General features: G+C 37.2%; 2 protein-coding genes across 3 annotated transcripts; one reads left to right on the forward strand and one right to left on the reverse strand.

Moving 5' to 3' along the window:
* Positions 1 to 249: 249 nt before the first annotated feature.
* On the reverse strand, positions 250 to 10830 carry morn5 (MORN repeat containing 5). Of its 2 annotated transcripts, XM_055040430.1 has the most exons (5): positions 10612 to 10830; positions 10318 to 10465; positions 8634 to 8745; positions 7290 to 7421; positions 250 to 466 (listed from the first exon to the last, which is right to left on the reverse strand). In XM_055040430.1, the coding sequence occupies exons 1-5, from the start codon at positions 10656 to 10658 to the stop codon at positions 369 to 371; spliced, it is 537 nt and encodes a 178-aa protein (XP_054896405.1). In that variant the 5' UTR covers positions 10659 to 10830; the 3' UTR covers positions 250 to 368. The 2 variants fall into 2 exon arrangements, with proteins under 2 accessions (XP_054896405.1, XP_054896404.1); XM_055040429.1 differs by lacking the exon at positions 10318 to 10465.
* Positions 10831 to 11027: 197 nt separating this feature from the next.
* Positions 11028 to 16270, forward strand: ndufa8 (NADH:ubiquinone oxidoreductase subunit A8). Its single transcript, XM_055040033.1, has 4 exons — positions 11028 to 11211; positions 12847 to 13010; positions 14324 to 14489; positions 15757 to 16270. The coding sequence occupies exons 1-4, from the start codon at positions 11161 to 11163 to the stop codon at positions 15892 to 15894; spliced, it is 519 nt and encodes a 172-aa protein (XP_054896008.1). The 5' UTR covers positions 11028 to 11160; the 3' UTR covers positions 15895 to 16270.
* The last annotated feature ends 3099 nt before the right edge of the window (positions 16271 to 19369 follow it).

Raw genomic sequence — 19369 nt, forward strand, 5'->3', positions numbered from 1 at the left:
AAAATAAATTTTGGCTTTAGTGCTTAGGTCTTGAAGAGTTTGTTCAAAAGGAACAGATAATTAATTTCAGTTGCTGCAAAAACTAAAGTGTTTAACTTTTAAGTGAACTGATTTCATAAGCATGAAAGAACATAAGTACTGAAACACACAATCCTGCAGGTGGAAAGAGCCTTATTGTTGAGAAGGAAAGAAATCTTTTTGCTGATTAAAAAACAGAGGAAAAAAGGGAAAAAACTACTTTGATTACAATTCTTTTTATTTATTCAGCTATGTCTTGAGTAAAATAAAGAAAGAGGAAAAACCCCACAGCTCAGTTTATGTGAAATAGCACAATTTAAAGCACTATTAAGACAATCTTGCTCTTCTCCTCAGGTCTGGTTGCGAGACGTTTGTAGAGGAATATCAGTTAAAGGCACATCCCAAGCCCTGCGACAAGTGCTCACTATCCACTCATGTTCATGGTCATCTGTGGAAAGGGTCAGATGGAAATAAATTCTTATTAATATCAGAAACACAACTTTTTGGGCATCTGGACTAATTCACATCAGTTCTTGTTCAAAATCTGCAACTCTTCGACATTCCAAATAAGTAATGAGGTATTCTAGATCAAATTAAACACAGTTTGTAAACTTTCTTTATTTTCTTTACAAAAATTTAATAAAAATAGGATATTTAGCGGTTTAGGTAATCCCGAATGGAGTGAAATGGCCTTTCATTTTTTTTTTGGTAATGTGTTATTGGATCAAAAACCTAGTTATGCATGACAAAGTATTCAAATCAGATTGTGATGAGGCAAATTAAATATAAGGATCGCCAATATCACATAAATAAATGTGAAAATTCCCTGCACCGATTAAGCATTACCAGATTTTTGTCTTTCAGAAAATGAAAGAAGGAAAACAAAATATAAAACTTTTTTTTCTGCCAATTTTATTTTATTTTATTTTTTCTGAAAGCAAATAAAATAAAATTAGTCCAAGTCTTGGCTCAGACTTCTCCTAGTTTTGAAGACAATCGTAACAAACAAAACAACCAAAATGAACTGTCTTCTTATTCTGGCATAAAGGGTGCACAGTAAGAAGAGGCTGAGCTCATTTTGTTGAGCTCGTTTTAAGTGTGACAATCAGTCGCTTGCATATTTAAACTGCAGGTCGTTTTGTGCGCTAGACTGCAGAACTGAAGTGCCATTCAAGTCTTGGATAAATTTGTCAAAGCAAGATAAGCCTAACAATTAGAGGAAAATAACTTCTTAGTGCCACTTCAGACACCAACAAATAATAACCCATCAAAAATGGACGCCAATCTTTTTTTTTTTTTTAAACCAAACGACCGCCAGAGGAGCCGATAATAAACCAGTTTCTCCTTGTTAGGCACTGAAACGAGAAGCTAATTGCAGGGGAAGTGAGCTTTTTCTGGAGCGCGCGCAGCTGCACGCACTTGAGCCGCTCGCGGGCCTCACCCCGAGGGTCCACGCAGCTCCCGCGCGGGGCCCCTATTGTAGATGCAGAGGTGCAGGTCTGCGGCTCGCGCGCTGATTGTGTGTAATTGGCAGCGGTGGGCGTGGTCGCCACCAGCCACTTCAGGGGCACAACAGCCCGGCTCTCCTTTCTACCTGCGCCGATCGCGAGGGCAATTGGACCCTCGATCGGCCACGCGACAGCTGCCACAGCAAACATTTGCGCCGTCTTTGTGACGTAGTTGAAAATGGGACAGGTAATTACTGAAGGCAATATCCGTGTTTCCATGAGACTGACCTCAATTAGTCACAGCCCGCGGCTTAATGATGATTAGATTGAGACATTTTTATATTTGCCGTAATTCTGCCCTCTTCAGATTGTAGCGTTTATCTGAGGATTTAAGTCACATGTAATTGGCAGCTTAAGTTAAATGAGGGCACAGGTGGCTGGTATAGTTTAGGCTTTGCATGCACTGTATTAAAGCATAACATTTCCAGTAATATTTAGATTTTAGCTAGCTAATATCACATATATTCAGGGCTAAGGTGCATTTGTTATTTCCAATTTTTTTATGTCCCAGTTTTTAAATAATTAGTAATAATAATCAGCCAATTTCTATTTTAATTGGCTCTGATTGGCTCTGTGCATAATAAATTGTCTTATGTTTCCTGAGAACTCCCACCTTTTTCAGCTCATGTGTCAGCTGACAGCACAAACTTTTATGCACTATATAACAATCATTAAGCAAGTAAATCATACTGGGTCAACATGGAAATTGACAGATCAGAACCACAAACCCCTCCAACCCGCAAATCAAAAATAGAGAGCAAACATTTGATTGATGCATCTCTATAAAGGTTTAGAAAAGGTCACAGCTGATTTTTCCCTCAAAGTCAGGATTTACTTTTGAAAAAGGGATAGAAGAATGAACAAATTGGTGGACAAAAGAAAGGAAGAATGGAAGAGGAAACAGATAGATCAATAAATGGATGAATAGATAAAACAATATGAGGACTGAAAGAAGTTTAGAACAAATGTGAAAAGTGTGGCAATATGAATAGTTTTTCATATTAATCCAGTCCTTTAAAAATAAAATACACTTCTGGTGTATTCGTCATAAAGCCTTACTCTTTATTTTACTCCAATTCAGCAGTTGTTGTTGTGGATACTGATCTGGACTGACAACAAACATGGATGATCTTCAGACAAGGCACACAGGAGTGAGTGTGGAAGCGATAATGGCACCTTGTTAAAGTCTGTTTATCTTAACCCTCAAAACACACTCTGAGGGAAAAGTGTTTCCTTCCAGCCTGATCGCTGTGATTTAACACTTGCATATGTACACAAAGAGTTACACCCTCCCTGGGTCAATTAAAAAATCTGTTTTTTTCAGGACGTTAAAGTGAAACTGCGGCAGAAATAGGAAAGTTTCGACTGCTCCTGTGACAGTTACCAGAGGCTGAGTTTAAGATCATTATGTGCTATTATCTTGTATGCACAGTTTGTAGAGGCACTACAGTGAAATCACACAATATGAAAACGCCAAAACAAACCTTCAAACATGCTCACATAAGTCAAGCGTCTCCCAGAAACTGTCGGCAAATCAGCTTGTGGCTTTCATATCAGATTAAAACTTAAAAAAAAAAAAAGAAACATAAATTCATCAGTCAAAGATCAGGGGATTATGCTATAATTCTAGTTTTAGGGGGAAAGTCGGAAAGATGTTTGAAAAAGGAGAATTTCCAAAGAATTTTCACTTCCACTCTCCAGAGCCCAGGCTGATTTTATCTGTCTGTGAAACACCTCGACTGGACGGGGACAAAGGGAGCAGGCCATGGTTCGGTCACTGGAGGTGTTTTTCTTGGCAGTGGAATGTTTTCTGTCCACAGTTTCAGATGGAAGCAGCCATTCCAGCAACAGGAAAGTAAGACCAAATCATATGGCAACACGCGGGCCATTCTGCTAAGAGAGTATACAGTAAAAACTAACCGGGAGGGTGTTTGTTTTGAAAATAACTCAACGTGTTCAATCCGATGATGCCGGAGGTTTGATTGTGCAGATGTGACCTTTGCATCTTTTTCTCAATCCTTCTAATTGCACAAATCGCTCATATTACGTCTCCAAAGTTAAGCTACTATCCTAATCAGCGGCAACAAATTTAAATACAATTAAATGTCCCTAGAAGTCTCCTTGAAATTAAACAAAACTGGCAGTTTTTTAAATTTATTTGAAATATTTATTTTGTTCACTATGTGAGTTGTATTCCAGATTTAGATCATGTATATGTCCTTCATACATACTTTAGATTTTTATTGTTTGTGTATTTCCGGATGCATTTAAAAAAAAATGCCTAAATTGTTAACATAGAGGCTAATCAGGTTAAGGAAATTTGATTTAAGGGAACTGAAACCAAAATAACGATTTCTGTGGCAATAAAAACCGATTTTCGGCCTGTTGGTCTGACCATGCAGGACTCTTTAGTCAGCAGCTCTTTTTGCTGCTGTGGCTCATACATGCATCTCCTCCATTTGTCCTGACTCTCAGCTCTTACAAGTGCTAGTGCTATTTTGAATCATTGTGGCTGCTATTCTCCTCCTCCCTGCCTTTACGGCAGGAATTCATTACGCTGCCGTGCTTCCCGCTGGGTTGTACGTGTTTCCCTCGTTATGCTGCCCCCCTCTTCCCAATCCACCCTCGGCGACGTTAAATGGATGTTTTGGCTACTTCCATATCTGTGCCACTTTATCGTCTTCTGTTTTCAAAACCAATGAACACATTTTTCATTTGGTGTCTAAATCTTTTTTGAAGAATAGAAATACATAGAGTACTGAAAAAAAAACGTCTTTAGGTTCTGCTGAAAATAAGGACAAGTCTGAGATATATGTTTGAACTTACTTCTTAAGCCCAGTGAACCATTTGTGTCCTCTCACTACTACAATTTCCTGTAGATTTTCACATTCGTGTCTTGTAAGATGCTATGCAAAAATTACTTCAGAGGTCCTCCAAAAGAATCTGTAACCACTTGGGAGATATTAGCCGCAGATCCTATTGTTTTGCAGCTTGGCACCTTTCCAGAGTGCCTTGTTTGTCCACGTTAACATTAGTAACCGAGGAGGTCAGTAAATTAAATATGGCTCATGCTTCCTAGTTATCTGTCCAAGCAGATAGAATGCAGGTAAAAAGAAGCTTTAGCTATGCAACATTTTTTAATGTTTGTCTTCTCTGGTAGAGTTTTCCATCGCCTCACATCCACAGCTGCATGGGGATCTCCTTCCTCTTTCTTGCCACAGTAAGCGCCCCCACTGGGAGGGCGGGTCTTCCCTGTGTCCCATCATCATTGCAGTCCTCATCCTGGGCGGAAGCCGCTAGGCAATAAATTCAGTCTTCACACCCACCCTGACAAATATGCCTTCACCTCCCAGGGTTGAAAAATAAATCCTTACAGGATACAGAAGCATTCCTTTCAAGAGTTGTATATCAAGACAAAAGGGAGAGAATACATAGGCATAAACAGTATTTGTCATCAGCTGCCACATATAGAGCACATCCCTCGGAGGGCACGGACACGACCACGACCGAAAACAGGCAGACATCAATTCCATGGTTCCTGTTTTTCCTCTATATCTATTTAAATCAACAGTGAGTATTGTTCAAAGGTACTCTGTTCCTCAAGTCTTCAGTTTTTGGTACACATTTTTTTCCATATTGTCTTTCTGTTGCCCTTTCCCCCCTTGTCTCATTTTTCTGTTCGTCACTTCCAGAGTTAAAATAGTAAAGAAGAACTTGCATCATGCAGAAATATAAAAAGCACATTTTTGCTATCTTAAGCATCTGATATTGATCTAGATTTTATCTTCTGCCTATACATGTATAGGCTTGTGGAACTTCTGTTTTACATTGCAAATAGCTCGTCTGAATACAAACCCTGCTTAAAAAAACATTTAGGTGAGTCGCTCATACATTTCTTTCAGGATTTCCATCTGAATACCTATTCTTGTTATTCCGGGCAAACAGCCGGCAAATCTCAAATGCAGGATCAATCTGATAGAGATGAGAATCCTGACATTTTGGTTAATTTGTGTCATACTTGAAAATGAGATATAAAAATTTCAGACAACGGCCCCGAACAAGTGGTTCTGTGGACTCTGAGGACCAGGATTGGGGACTAGTGCTTTTCCGTCCATGCCTTTTCTCAAACGCTCCTCAGTGGCTGTGGTTTTGCTTTTTCTTCCCTCCTGTGCCAAGTAAGTTTGTTGCTTTCTGGATCAAAGTGCTGAAATGATTAGTCTCCCCAGACAATTCCTCAGCCTCTCCTCTAAGGTCCTGAGGTGAGCAACGCTATCATTTTCTGTCACAACAAGTTTGGGAGACTTGATGAACAGAATTAGAGAATATCTGACTGCATTTACTTTAAATTCTGGGCATTGATTCAGTCATGAAATCTGCATCCAATGTTTCTTTTTGGACAAAAAACGCCTGTAAAAGGATACCTGTCAGATGACATTACTCAAATCAGATAATGCAGGGTTTCATTTAACTGCACTCCACAGGTTCATTGTGAACATTCTTAGACCAAGGAAACTTTTAGAATATAGGCAAAGAAAAAATGCTCCACTCAAACCACATTTATGATACAACTGTAGCTTTAGTTGGGCATAAAATCTACTTATCAGGAAATATTGTCTGTGTTGCCACTTCTCATTCGATATTCTTCATCTAATCCTATTGGTTGTTCCTTTTAGAACCAGAACTACACAGCCGGACCTCTCTCTCCAATCTACATAACAGCTCTTTATGCCCTCAGATCTTTCAGACAACATCTGCTCCTCTACCACCACTGTTCAGAAGTAAAATATTTTAATTTGAATGTTAGTTTTTTAAATTTTAGGTAAAATTATGTTGAAAAGATAAAATAATCAAGCATGTGAAGTCTCTCATTTATTTCACTGAATAAATGAGATTGAATTAACTGAATTGACTTTAAATTCCCTTTGCATCCATCACATATAAATACAATTTAGAAAAGAGGCATTACTTTTCCCATCATCTATATCTGCTTTTCCAACAACTTAGGCAGACTAATTAACCCAACACACATGTTTTTGGACTAAAGAAGCTGGAAGCTCACAGAGAACATGCAAACTCCATGCAGAAAGATCACAGACTAAAAATTGAACCCAAGATTTTTGTTTCAAGGCAATAGTCCCACTAACTGCTCCACTCAACATTTTTTTTCCAGACAACTGGAAAATGAATTAAAGACTATGCTCTAAAGAGTCCTGCAAAGCCATATTGATCCTACTTTGTAAGGATTCTTTGTTTTGCACAAATAAAGAACTGGAACATGTTCAAGTTAAAATAGAGGGGTTGAATGAACAGTAGGACTGTTACTGTTATAATGGTATTTTTGACTAGGTCACTTGGTAAAAAGATTTAACATGCACAAGTATATCAGTGGAAGATGCTTCACCGCACAAAAAAAGTCTGTGTACATAATTTGAAATGGAAATTTGTGTTTGCTCTTGACTTTCATCTTTCTAATTTACTTTGGCACCACAGCTCTCCATGCTTGGATGTTCCTCACGCAGACCGAGCCAATTTGGCAAAAGGTTAGTGGAAGAAAAATGCATAAACTGAAAGACATGAGCTCAGTTTACTTTAAAGTAAAAGTGCAGTTGCACAACAACTATAGGCTCTTTTGTTCACAACAACATGTGTGATATGTGACTGCATTACAATAGTGAAGACATCAGTTTGTGAGGATTGTCTTTGAGAAGGTTACAAAAGTGGTTAAATAACATTTTATTTTCATGAACCACATGTTTGTTTTACCTGCATTTCTGAGGAATTCGCCAGAGTAGGAAGTGATGACTCTGATTTTTGGGTCATAGAAACCATCTGCACAATCGTAGCAGCCATCAGGGATAAGTGGTGGTGGGTGTACATTAGTCAGCTGAGTTTCTCCTGTGTAAACAGAAAGCTTGGCGTTAGAGCATTGAAGATTTTTTCTTTTCTTTTTTCCATAATCATAATGTTAACTTGAAGGGCAAAATAATGATGCTATTGCACAACACCAAGGTGACTCCTGGTTAATTATTCAGTTTTTTCTAATGGGTTCCACCTGATTTTTTTCCATGTAAGAGATGGAAAAGTCCCCAACTTTTAAAGCAGTTATTGTTAATAACAAAAACAGATGGTGGAATATTCTACAAATGATAAGAGGGTCACTCCATCAAAGACGGCAAGGAGATTGCCCCAAAAAATGCAAATGTTTTTTCAGTGGTCAAACACAGATGATTTTCAGTTTTTCTCATCTGAAATAACAAGTATAGTTAAACTATTCCATAAAAATTAACATTTAGATTCTTAGACAGCTATTTCTTGCAAACAGATCTGTAAATCGCAGATGTATGTACATTTAAAGTTACAAAGTACATCGAAGCAGTTTTGTTATTACAACATCACAATAAATTCTAGAGTGCATGCCAGTAGTATATTTGGTCCTTGCTGCCCAGAACAAATATTTTTGTGGCTGAGATGATAAAGCTCACAAAAAGTTGTGGGAACATAGCTATGAAGTAAAAAAAAGAAAAAAAAAAGATAGGAGCTGGAAAAATCTTGTTGTCTTGTTGTGCAACTCTAACGTCTAGTTTTCACAGTTTTCAGATTAAGTATTCATTCTTTTCCAGCAAGATCATATTAAGTGGTATTTGGCACTTCCCAGTCCTGGCCTTGCAAGCGCTATTAAAGCATCTGGACTTAATGAAACAAAAGAATAATAAAAATGTGGCACACCCATTCCCCAAAATTGGAAAACAATTCACCTCAAGAGCCAAAATTTCAATCTAATCTATTTATATGACTGTAGTGCGTATGGTTTTAAAAATCTAAATGAAAATATTACAGCTTTTTTATATGTAGTCTATCACTCTTCAAAATCAAAAGTAGTATTTGAATACATTTTTATTGCCTTTTTTCTCTATTTGTTTTTTAATCTGTTGGATTTCTTTGCTAATTTTGATTCAAGTCTTTAAACCTGCCAATTATCTTGCTGTCGCATTATTTCACTTTGCTACTATGTGACTTCTTCTGTTTTCAAACTAAATGATGTGTGTGTGTTTGTAAGAAAACTGAACAGAGAGAAAATGGAATCAGAGCAAATACATAAATTTCAACCTGGTGGTATGAATCCATAGCATCTTTCAGTGTAGAAACGCCTGTCATAACCATCACAGTAGTCCCAGTGTTTGTCCCGGTACTCCAGACCATCAGGGAAGATAAATGTCCCCTTTGGAAAGAAAACATTGCAAACATGAATCAGAATTTTGTCCCTCATTAATAGTTTCGGTGTTGCTACTTCACCTCTTCTGATAAAATGCACAGATTTTCAGTACAACTGTATGCTTTCCTTTATAGTTGAAAACAAACAAGAAGTAAATTATGACATTTTAAAAGATGAAAGGCAGAAAGAAACCTACAAGATAAAGCTCAGTGTTGTTGAATGCATGTGAATACGTCTTTCACAGAAAATAGATACAGCACAAACAGTTGCACATGAGGTCTAGGGGGTTATCCTGCTTACCTCAGACATGGTTTCTGGATAGATAAGTAGATGCAGAGGTTTTCAAATGACAGTCTCCAGCACTTGAAGCGCCACAAAAGAATTTATATTTTCCCCTATTGTCTTTAGATTCAGACAGACTTCTCTGAGAGGGATATCTCAAACCTTTTTGTTTTTTGTGTGCAAAACCAACAATGTAAGCAGAATAATAATAGTTTTGCAAACTATGTTTTGCAAAAGTATTAAACACAAACTTCAGGGTATCTTAGTTGAATTTTGTGTGATAGATCAACACCAAGAAAGTGAAAATTATTATTATTTTTTGCCAAAACCAAATCTGAAAGGGTGTTGTGCAGAATTTGTTCTGCAACTCCGAAAAGATGCTTTAAACAATCAAACTATGATGCAATGACAGCTACAAATAGTTTAGGGCACTTTCAGTTTCGCAAAAAACTAAAGAAAAATAATGTTAAGTTTCAACTGATCAGAAGACATACATGTTTTGCATGGCTCCCATATTGTTTCAGGAAAATTGTTGTTGGAGTATGGCTTTTGGTCAGTGTTGGAATTTTTTTTATTGCAACTTTTTCATAAAGGTCAGATATACAGAGTGAATAATAGCTTTTCCCCAATTGAGCTGTGAGCTTCAATGAATAGGGAAATAACATGACAAGATGTGAAAAAGGTCAAGGGTACAAAGCCACAATAGTTTATGCTTTGGAAACACCGACTCAACTAATACTTTTTAGAATCTTAAATAGAGGAAATAGTTAATATTTCAAATTTTAAGTTTTGAATTAAAATATTAAAAAAGATTACACATAAAGAAAAAAAATAAGACCCTTATTGAATATAAATCTTTCTAGTACTGCATCAGCTTTTCTAAAGACTTTTTGAAAAGAGCCAGGTTCTCAGGCTGGCACTGAATGCAGGTGGAAGGTACTATGAGCCAAGACTGACCATGGTTCAGAGCTGCCAACATTTAAAGTGGAGCACAACTGCAGTGATGATAAAAAAAATAAATAAAAAAATAAAAAGTGGAATGATCGCTTTACTTGCAAAGCTCATGAAAGATCATATCAGAGCAGGGAAGAACAAAGCATGATACTTGGAAATAATGGGAGCAACATAATTACCCCAACAATAATGGTGAGTGATTGCTAAAAGGGAACAGATGTAGCTTTAAGTATAACCAATGAGAAACACAGTCATGTATGTGAATGGATGCAATCCAAAATTACAACAAGAAACACACACAAACTCACAAAAAAAAAAAAAAAAAAAAAACAAAAAACTCACTTCTATAGCTATGCCTTCCTCCCAGGTGGCTTCATATTTACTTCCATTTGTAAAGTACAGCACGCCTTTGCCATGAAATTTCCCGTCTTTTATCTCTCCCACATACTGAGTATCCGTGGGAAAGGTATATTCTCCAAACCCTTCCATCCTATGGTTAAAAAGAATAAATAAATAAAATAAAATAAGTAAATAAATTTAAAAAATAAATGATCAACTTCTTCCACTGCTAACTTACTATAGCCCAATATTAATACAATTTATCATTAATTTTTAGTTGTTTTTAATTATACTTACCTCCCATGTTTTATCTTTCCTTTGTATCTGCGTCCAATCAACTCCATTGCTTAAACTGTTTTGTGTTTTCTTGAAACACCAAAAATACAGAAAAAGACTAAATGAAAACCTCCCCAAAAACTTAAATTTAGAACAACAAAAATGGCAGAAATGTGCTCCAACACAACTGCGAAGAAAAGAGATTAAGACATGGTAATGTTGGTGCAATGTTACCATGGCAACGTGGTAAAGGTTACGCTTTGCTTAGCCAACTGCTTAAAAGATTTTTAAAAAATTAATAATAATAATAAAATAAGCAAATGCCACGCGAAAAGATTACTTGTTTTTAATTTTTCGTAGAGAAGTTCTTTCAAATAATTTCTTTAAATCGTTTAAGATTTTCACGTAGGCCGTACGTGACTGCGTCATCAGGATGACGACGACGTAAGCTGACCTTCGTCTCTGCGGCCTTGTCGTTCTCGTCCCTGAAAACAGGCGAGGAGGACGTTGAATGGTTTTTTCGGCCGTGTTTGACTTTAGTCGCCTGAATTAGAAAACCAGCAGTTGGCCATGCCGTCAACACTGGAAGTACCGACTCTGCAGGAGCTGAAAGTGGATGAGGTGAGCAGTGGTTACTGTTACTAAAAGAAGTTATGGTAGCTAACCAGCAAGCTAATCGGCTAGCTGCTACAACTGTCCCATTGAAGTCATATCGGGGAAAGTCAGTGACAAAGGATTGCTCGATGAATTAGGCGTAAAAGAAATAACTGTGCACGTACACGGTAAAAACTCAAACATGTATGCATGTCCTTTTGCAGGAGCTACGCTAAGAGGATGATAACGTTGGTTTGCGGCACAACAAACAAAGTTATATTTCACATTCTGCTTCTTATCAGATAGCAATGACTTCATGTGGACTGCTTTACATCCTTCGTTTAATTAGATTTGCAATGCAAGTGGCTTCGTTTTGGCAAAAGAAAGAAAAAAAAAAGAAAATGTCCTTGAAACTTAGGTCATCGCTGTCAGTCGTTCAGGTCATTGTTAATACTGAGATAAACTGGAAGCTTTCTGCATTTCAGTAGTTGACGATATTTGTCGTATTCACATCTATAAAAGCTCGTGCAGAACTATTTAACAATTGCGAGCAAGTTTTTTGCTTCATTGTTTTAGCATATGCCTATCTTGTTTTTATTCTGCCTGGGTTTCTGCAGTTTACTCGAGCCTTCGCTAAGAATGGACTTTTATTTATTTATACATTCATACAGATACAGACAAAGCTGTGTACCACCTTCAGAAAAATGTATATGACGTATGATAAATATTCTTTGATTGCAGTAGGATTTGTGCAGTTTTGTACTTATTTCTTAGCTGCAAAGGATGGTGTATAATAAAGTGAAATTGGAACTTTTCTCTTAATGCTGTCTTGTAATCGAGTGTAAGAGCATTTAAAGAGACACAAATGCATGTATGAAGCCTCTTTCTGAAGATCTATCCTTTTCCTGCTCACAAAATTTTAGGAAAAACAGACCAGTGCACAATGTGACAACAATATGATGTGATTTGCACCCTAAAACATTTGTCAGTATAGTTTTATAATTTATGAAATTAAAGGGGAATGGTGGGGTATAAAAAAAAAGACAAAAAACAGTATCACTTTAAATTCTAAGAAAGCAAATAAAACCTATACACTGCATTTCTTAATATAATCGTTCATGTTTTCAGGAAGTAACTGAGAGCAAGGGAAAAACATTCGAAAACATCTTAAGCGTATTGACTTTACATTTCCTGTTAAAGCACACTAACAGTGGTGGTGTTTTATTTGCTATGTTTCTTAAATGTCAACTAATCCAGTAACTATTTTAGTGAAGAAGAAAAATATCTGGGATCAAAGAGTTGACAGATTCATCCATTGCTTTGCTAGTTAAATGTCTGGGGGGAAAACCATTTGAGGTGATTGTGGGGAACGTAGATTTTCTTAAAACATAGATCGCATATTTTTTTTGCACTGGCTTTTTTTAAAATTAACTTTTCTCCTTGATCAAGGATGTAATGAATAATATTACAAGGATGAAACGATTAAAATGGCACATTCCGTAAATCTGCTTTTAATCGACACACCTTTGTTTTATTCAGCTATCATTTAGGAGCGAAAAGTTTTGGCTGCATGAAGGGGCTGAAAAATGTACTTATTTTGACCTTTTTATTGGTCATTTTGTTCTTAAACCCTCCATGTTTTGTCATTCTTTTTTGCTTTAGGTAAACATTTCATCTGCAGTTCTGAAGGCTGCTGCACACCATTATGGCTCCCAGTGTGACAAACCCAACAAGGAGTTTATGCTCTGTCGCTGGGAGGAAAAAGACCCAAGAAAGTGTTTACAAGAAGGGAGGAAGGTCAATGAATGTGCACTTAACTTCTTCAGGTAACTTTAGTTTTTCAGCATTTTATGTTTTTGATGCCTAATCCATAAGAATGGGAACAGTGCCTGGCACATTACCCAAAATCTATGAAAGATGACATTTAGAAAGATTAGTTGACAAACTGGTTTGTTGAGTTCATGGTTCATATTTAAGGGTAAAAAAACAAGTGTGTAACAATTTTCTTTGCCTTTTAAGAGGAAAAATTCTTAGTATATTTGAGAGAATTCAACACTCTGTTGATTGTGAAGAATAATTACATTTTCAGTTTTAAAAATTGCATGCCTGCTGTCATCTGCAAAACGGATCCTAGGTCCTATGCTCAGAGAGTGATTAAAGATGTGGCTGAATGCTGGAGCCAACACAGTGCAAACTTTAGGAGTCCATATGAAACTTTGGTCACAAGAGGTTTGTGGTCAGAGTTTGTATGTTTCTTACTCAGTGATGGACATGTGGGAAGAAAATGTGGTCTGAAGTTGCAAATGTTGGTCCTATATAGTTGTTTTTATGGACTTCAAAGCTGTTATGTAGATTGAAGATTTTAGAAGTTTCATGTTTTGTGTCTTGTTCTGCAATTAGGCTTTGCAATTTATTATGGACTGCAGAGGTTTGTAACAAAAACCAGTGCTGAACAACAGTAGGAGAAAAAGCTGGTGAGATTTTAGGTTGAATGGAGTGAGGATTGATGATGTAAGGTTGATATTTTATGAAATATTTTAGAAATTCAACCTCATTCAGTTTTTATGGTGTTTTTTTTATAATGTGACAGATTGACTTGTTGAGAAGAGCAAAATTTAATGCTGTTTATATAGCAAATGTCTTTAAATTTGAAAGTAGTTCCACATTTCTGTACATATGGCAATAAGACATTTTACACCTTGAAAATGATTTATAAAAATAATTTAAAAAAAGTAAATGTACCAACTTCAAAAGTTTGGTTGAACATTTGTTTAGTTTATGTTTTCTGAGACACATTTTGATGCAATCAGTTGTTTTCTATTGTGTAAAAAGTATTTTGTTATAACTATGGGTCTCTTTTTCATGTTCTTATTATTCGTCGTCTTATGGGAGTCAACATTTTCCAAGTCTGAAAAAATACTGTAATTTTGACAATATCTACAATTAATTTTTCTAGTTTTGAATGAAAAATGTCTTCAGTTTTACAGCAATAAGTCACTGGTCTGTTGCTTTGATGTTTTTCTCGGTAGCAGACATCATTTCTGAAAACCAGAAAAAAACAAAACTTTTTTCTTTGATGACAGTTGTGAGGTATACTTAGCAGTAAATTGAAATATAATTGCATGTCTATACATCTCAGACAAATCAAGGGAAACTGTGCTGAGTCCTTCACGGAGTACTGGACCTGCTTGGATTACACCAACCTGGCAGAACTACGTCACTGCCGCAAACAGCAGAAAGCTTTTGACAACTGTGTCCTTGATAAGTTGGGCTGGGTGAGACCTGACCTGGGAGATCTGTCCAAGGTGAGGCAGCCGAGGAACGTACTGTGATTCTCTATTTGTGTTGATTATACACACCACGACACAAAATGTTCACCAGCTGATAGCCTTGAGTACAATTGACTCAAAATCTGATTGTATTACTAAAATATATGATCAAATTGCTTTTAATTAACAGAAGCATTGTGTCTGACATTAATTTTCACTCTAATTTTGATATGGAGGTTTATGACAAATCTAATAAACACCATCTGCATGTTCCATTATATACATTTTGTAATTTTGCAATATGTTAAACCTGTTTTGCTATTTTTCTCTTCATAGAGAAGCACAGAGAGTGTTACTGAGTATAAACTGACTTTCCTGGTTAATTATTTGGACTCTAACTGGCAGACCATTTAGTAAACAGTACAAAGCTGTTTGTAGATTACCAAACCATGTTAATATTTTTAAACAAACAAATTAGCTTTTCTTATGAGCGATAGAACAATCTTGAGCTTGAGCCAGTGGACTGCAAGTAGCCTGTAGAAAGGGCCAGTGCTATGTTGTTCTATGATCAATTTGAATTTTAAAGTACAAGTGGCTGAACAGTGGAGGTATTAGAGCAATGGCTCCCCCTTTGTTAAAATTGAAATATCAAAAATATGTTTTTTCCTGCTCTCAAAAAAATGAAATCATCAGACATATTTATGATCTTTACTAAAAATATTAGAAATCTAATCTCTTTTAAACCTGCAAACTAAGAATAGCTTTGTGAAAGAATAAGATTTAGTCTTAGTTCAGTTCCTATTCTTCACTTCAGAGGCAGGTCAGCTTAGTTTACTAGTTGAATCGACTAGTTTACTAGTAAACCTGAATTACTTTACTAGTTTCACGAAACTGGAAAAGTATAAGCACACTGGCAAACTAGTGTGCTTACAAACTGGTTTACTACTGATTTGTTCCCAAATCAGTCTCATTTGGAAACAAAAGTTGCTTCATCTTGGGAGTGTTCTTTTCAGCAGGACAGTCACGGGGAGAAGACTGTAAACTCTTCAAATGATCTAATTAAAGCAGTATATATCTGAGTTTGTACACACTACTAAAAAGCCTAATTAAATGTTTTTAATCAGGGGACAAAATTCAATATCTTCTGCCTCCACACCATAATTCTTTTTTTTTTAAAGCAGAATCAGAACCATTTTAAAACTTTGATATAGTGATGATACTGGTAACACGTTCAAAAAGACACGATTGCTTCTGCAATGAACATCTAATAAACTTTTTATTTATTTCATATGCTTTCTGACAGGTAACCAAAGTGTCAACCTCGCGGCCTCTCCCAGAGAACCCCTACCACTCTCGACCACGTCCTGAGCCCAACCCGACCATCGAAGGCAAACTGGAGCCTGCCAAATATGGCAGCAGGTTGTTTTTCTGGAACTGGTGAAATGGCACTAGGAGAAGAAAAAAAAAATCTATCACCCTCCAAAGTCATGGTTTCTGTCCAAAAACAGTGAGGCTAGCTATGAGCATCCATATAATGCCAATGATAATGATATCAGGTGGTTTAAATCACTCAGGTGTGAGCTTTTTGCACCTCTTTCTGTGGATGTGGTTGGATTTGGACAGGACTCATGTCTGTACAGCCTTTTTAAAAAGCAGCACCGCGCCGTCTTGTCACAGTTTGATGAAGAAAAGAAAAACAGATGATTGGGAAAACAAAATTAATTAGTTCATGCAGCTTTCTTAAACATTTCTGTAAATGTAATGAGTGAACAAAAACAAGTTGTCATTGTTGTCAGATAATAAAGATTTAAATTATATTTCTGAAATTTAATGAGTTTTTTTGTCTCTTGCTTATTACTTGTTACTCATATAACCCATATTAAACTTTCTGTAGCTGTAGCAACATCAGGTATTTAGAGTTGTAATTGTAGAGCTGTGTTTTGCCAGAAAGACTCAAGCTGAAGTTAAAGGTCAAAGCTCAGGGTCAGTACCTGCAGCCAGCGAGAAAGAGGCTTCTGCTTCCTCCCTTTCTCTCGGCGCTCTTCCTGCCTCTGACCTGGACTGGAAGAAGACCAGGGGGGCAGTGTGCACAGATTCACAGCAAAGGTATGTTATTGCCGACGGCACGTGTGCACAAACACACTTTGGTGACCTCGGATCTAAGGAGAAGTGAGGCCAAGTCAAAAGACGCGATGGCCTGTGGAACATGTGGGACCGTGCCAACTCCCATACACAGGCGCTCACGTATGACAGAGAATGAGTTCAAGCAAAGAAACGCACAGTGACTTAAAAAAAGTATTCACCCCCTCGAATGATTTGCCCTTTTATTGCTGTAACGAATCAGGATAAGCAAAACGTGGCTTGTTTTGACAAACATTTTCAGAAAAAAACATTTTAATGTCAAAATGAAAACTCAAGTTATATTGAATTGATTTGAGAAAGCATTTAAAAATATAAAACATCCAAGGAGGGTGTGCAGGTTTTCCAAGGTGAACCCCTCCTCTTTTCTGATGACTGATGGAGGTAGGCACCACATAATGGGTGGATAGTCATTTGTCTTCCTTTGATTCCCCTTGATTTTAACTTACTGCCTTCATATCACCCACTTAGTTGTCCAGATTTGTGCAATTTAATATCACTTTAAATGCAGGTTTTCAGCAGAGACCCATAATGACTTCGGAGGAGCTGCATTGATCCACAGGTAAGGTGAAATAATCACATTTTTATAGCATAACTTTATCATGGATACATTGCATGTACAGCAGAGCAAAGTCAACCTAATTTTCCATTGGCCCCTATGTGAGTATGTACTGTTTTTTTGTTTTTTTTTTTCTTTTCAATGCAGGTAGTATTTCATCAAGTTTACAAACGAGGTGTTAGTGACAGCAATTCAGAAATCCCCTCGCAAGGTGTGGTCTAGATCTGCAGCTTGCACAGGAAATGTCTGACAGACCCTCTTCTGACCTGGACAAACAGACAAAGAGAGAAGGGATGCAGAGGGGAACAGAGGTGTGGACAGAGGGAAGCGCTAAGGAGAAGGGGGTGTTACTGGCAAGAAATGGCCAACAGAAAAGAAAAGGGGAGGAAAGCAAAAAAGAGAACTTACAGGTGAAGAATGATAGAAAGTATTGAAACTACTAACCCGAAGGGAGAAAGCTGAGAATAAAAGTCAGGAACAATTTCAAAATGGATTGATGATAGATAGAGTAGGGGCACAGAGGTTGTTCAGGGGCTGGCGGTGAGGCCCGGGGCTCGTGGCAGGCCCTTCTCCATGCGACTTGCAGGAAGCGGGAGGTCATCAGTGTTTGACACAGCACCGCCACAGGAAGGGGGCTCTGGCACAGGAAAGAAATACAATACAAAGTTTTTTTTAAAGCAACAATCCGCCTCGGAGACCGACACGTTAAAACACTGAAGCAGCCTAACTTGTTCATGTGTCAATATCTCTGCTGTCTTGCAGAATGAATGTTTGAAAGGTTCATCTGTTAAACAGAAACCCAGAAGTTTTTTTTATGGTGTTGAGAATGTACATTTGTTAAGAAAATGTCTTGAAAAACCATGATATGATACAAAACCATCACATGATACATTTTCAGCTTGCTTATTTGTATGAAACGCTACCTTGAAATATCCACATTTGTTGCATCAGGACTTTTAAGAGCCAACAACATGTGGGTATGTTTCACTAGACAAACTCTGAAATGTAGGTGCTTTTGATTTGTTTATGTTGGCGCTCCCTCCTTCCTACTGGGCTCTGATCTTTAGACACTACACACCACTGAATGTTACTTTCATGTGTCCCATCATCTCCTCCCCAGGTCTCATGTTGCACATGTTGGCTTTGAACTACTATGCAGGTTGGTGCATAAAGCACATGCCCACCAGGTCACAAGTACCACCATTGCATCCCCAGCCAGCACTTAAGGGGATTACTAATCTGAGAGCTTCAAAAGATTAAGCTTCTACAGGAAACAGGAGTGCAGAAAAGCTCCATCTACCAGATGACATCGGTCTAGGGAAAGCATTCCCTTCTCCTCTTGTAACCATGAAATGTTTGAGGGGTTTATTTCATGTTCAGACCATTTTATATCACTCCACAGCAAATCAATGGAATGAAGATCCGGGCTTCAACTGGACCCATGACTTTCCATTATTTAATTTTCAGTGAATCCTTGGCAGATTTACTGATATGTTTTGATAGATCATAATCATGTCGCAGGCTCCAGTTAACTGTTCAGCTTTAATTTCTTCACAAAGGGGTTCACATTTCTCTGATTCGGGGCGGAACTCGTAGTAATGGTTAGAGCTAGCCCAGTTCTGCTTGCTTCTTTTTTAAAACACTGCAAATTTGAACTCTCCTGGCATTTTATTTACACCAATCATGTAATTGCTTCTGGTGTCCATTTATTTTCCTTTCAGACTCAAATGTCCAAGAAAACATTATTCCAGAGGTCCTGGACTTTATCTTTATTTTTTTCCCAGCAAAATTCAGTCTAGACTTTATGATTTTCTTGCACAGAAAATGTTTCCATGAAAGTTACACTTGAACAGTCTCTTTCTGATTGTACAGGAATCCACTTTCATATCAATAGTTGTAAGCACCTACTGAATCTTCTTTTAGCATCTTGCAGCTTGCTTTCAGGTTGAACCACTGTACTAGGCATGAGTGCAGTTGTTTTGATTGTCCTCCCCCCTTGTAGACTGTGGTTGATTTCAAGTTTCTTTTAATTTCTCATCAGACCCAAGAGATGCTACAGTCTACGATTTTTAAAAATACAGAGAAACAAGTATACCAAAGTCTAACTTTAACCATTTTATGCTTGAAAAAGATTTGAATGTCCTAATCCATTCCTTACAAAAAAAAAAGGCATTTCTTTTAGTTATATGTTACAGAAAAAAAATTAAAGGTCTTTAGT

The sequence above is a fragment of the Poeciliopsis prolifica genome, unplaced genomic scaffold, assembly GCF_027474105.1.
Source record: "Poeciliopsis prolifica strain line A6 unplaced genomic scaffold, Auburn_PproV2 SCAFFOLD015, whole genome shotgun sequence".
Taxonomy (NCBI): Eukaryota; Metazoa; Chordata; class Actinopteri; order Cyprinodontiformes; family Poeciliidae; genus Poeciliopsis; species Poeciliopsis prolifica.

Bases quoted from the DNA above. Each gene is read 5' to 3' on its own strand.
- morn5 (XM_055040429.1), bottom strand. From the start codon at position 10,827: ATGGTAACATTGCACCAACATTACCATGTCTTAATCTCTTTTCTTCGC. The intron at 7,422-8,633 runs GTTGAAATTTAT...CTGTTTACACAG, and splicing joins CTATGGATTCATACCACCAG to GAGAAACTCAGCTGACTAAT. The intron at 467-7,289 runs GTAAAACAAACA...CCCTTTCCACAG, and splicing joins CGAATTCCTCAGAAATGCAG to ATGACCATGAACATGAGTGG.
- ndufa8 (XM_055040033.1), top strand. From the start codon at position 11,161: ATGCCGTCAACACTGGAAGTACCGACTCTGCAGGAGCTGAAAGTGGAT. The intron at 11,212-12,846 runs GTGAGCAGTGGT...TTTTTGCTTTAG, and splicing joins AGGAGCTGAAAGTGGATGAG to GTAAACATTTCATCTGCAGT. The intron at 13,011-14,323 runs GTAACTTTAGTT...TATACATCTCAG, and splicing joins TGTGCACTTAACTTCTTCAG to ACAAATCAAGGGAAACTGTG.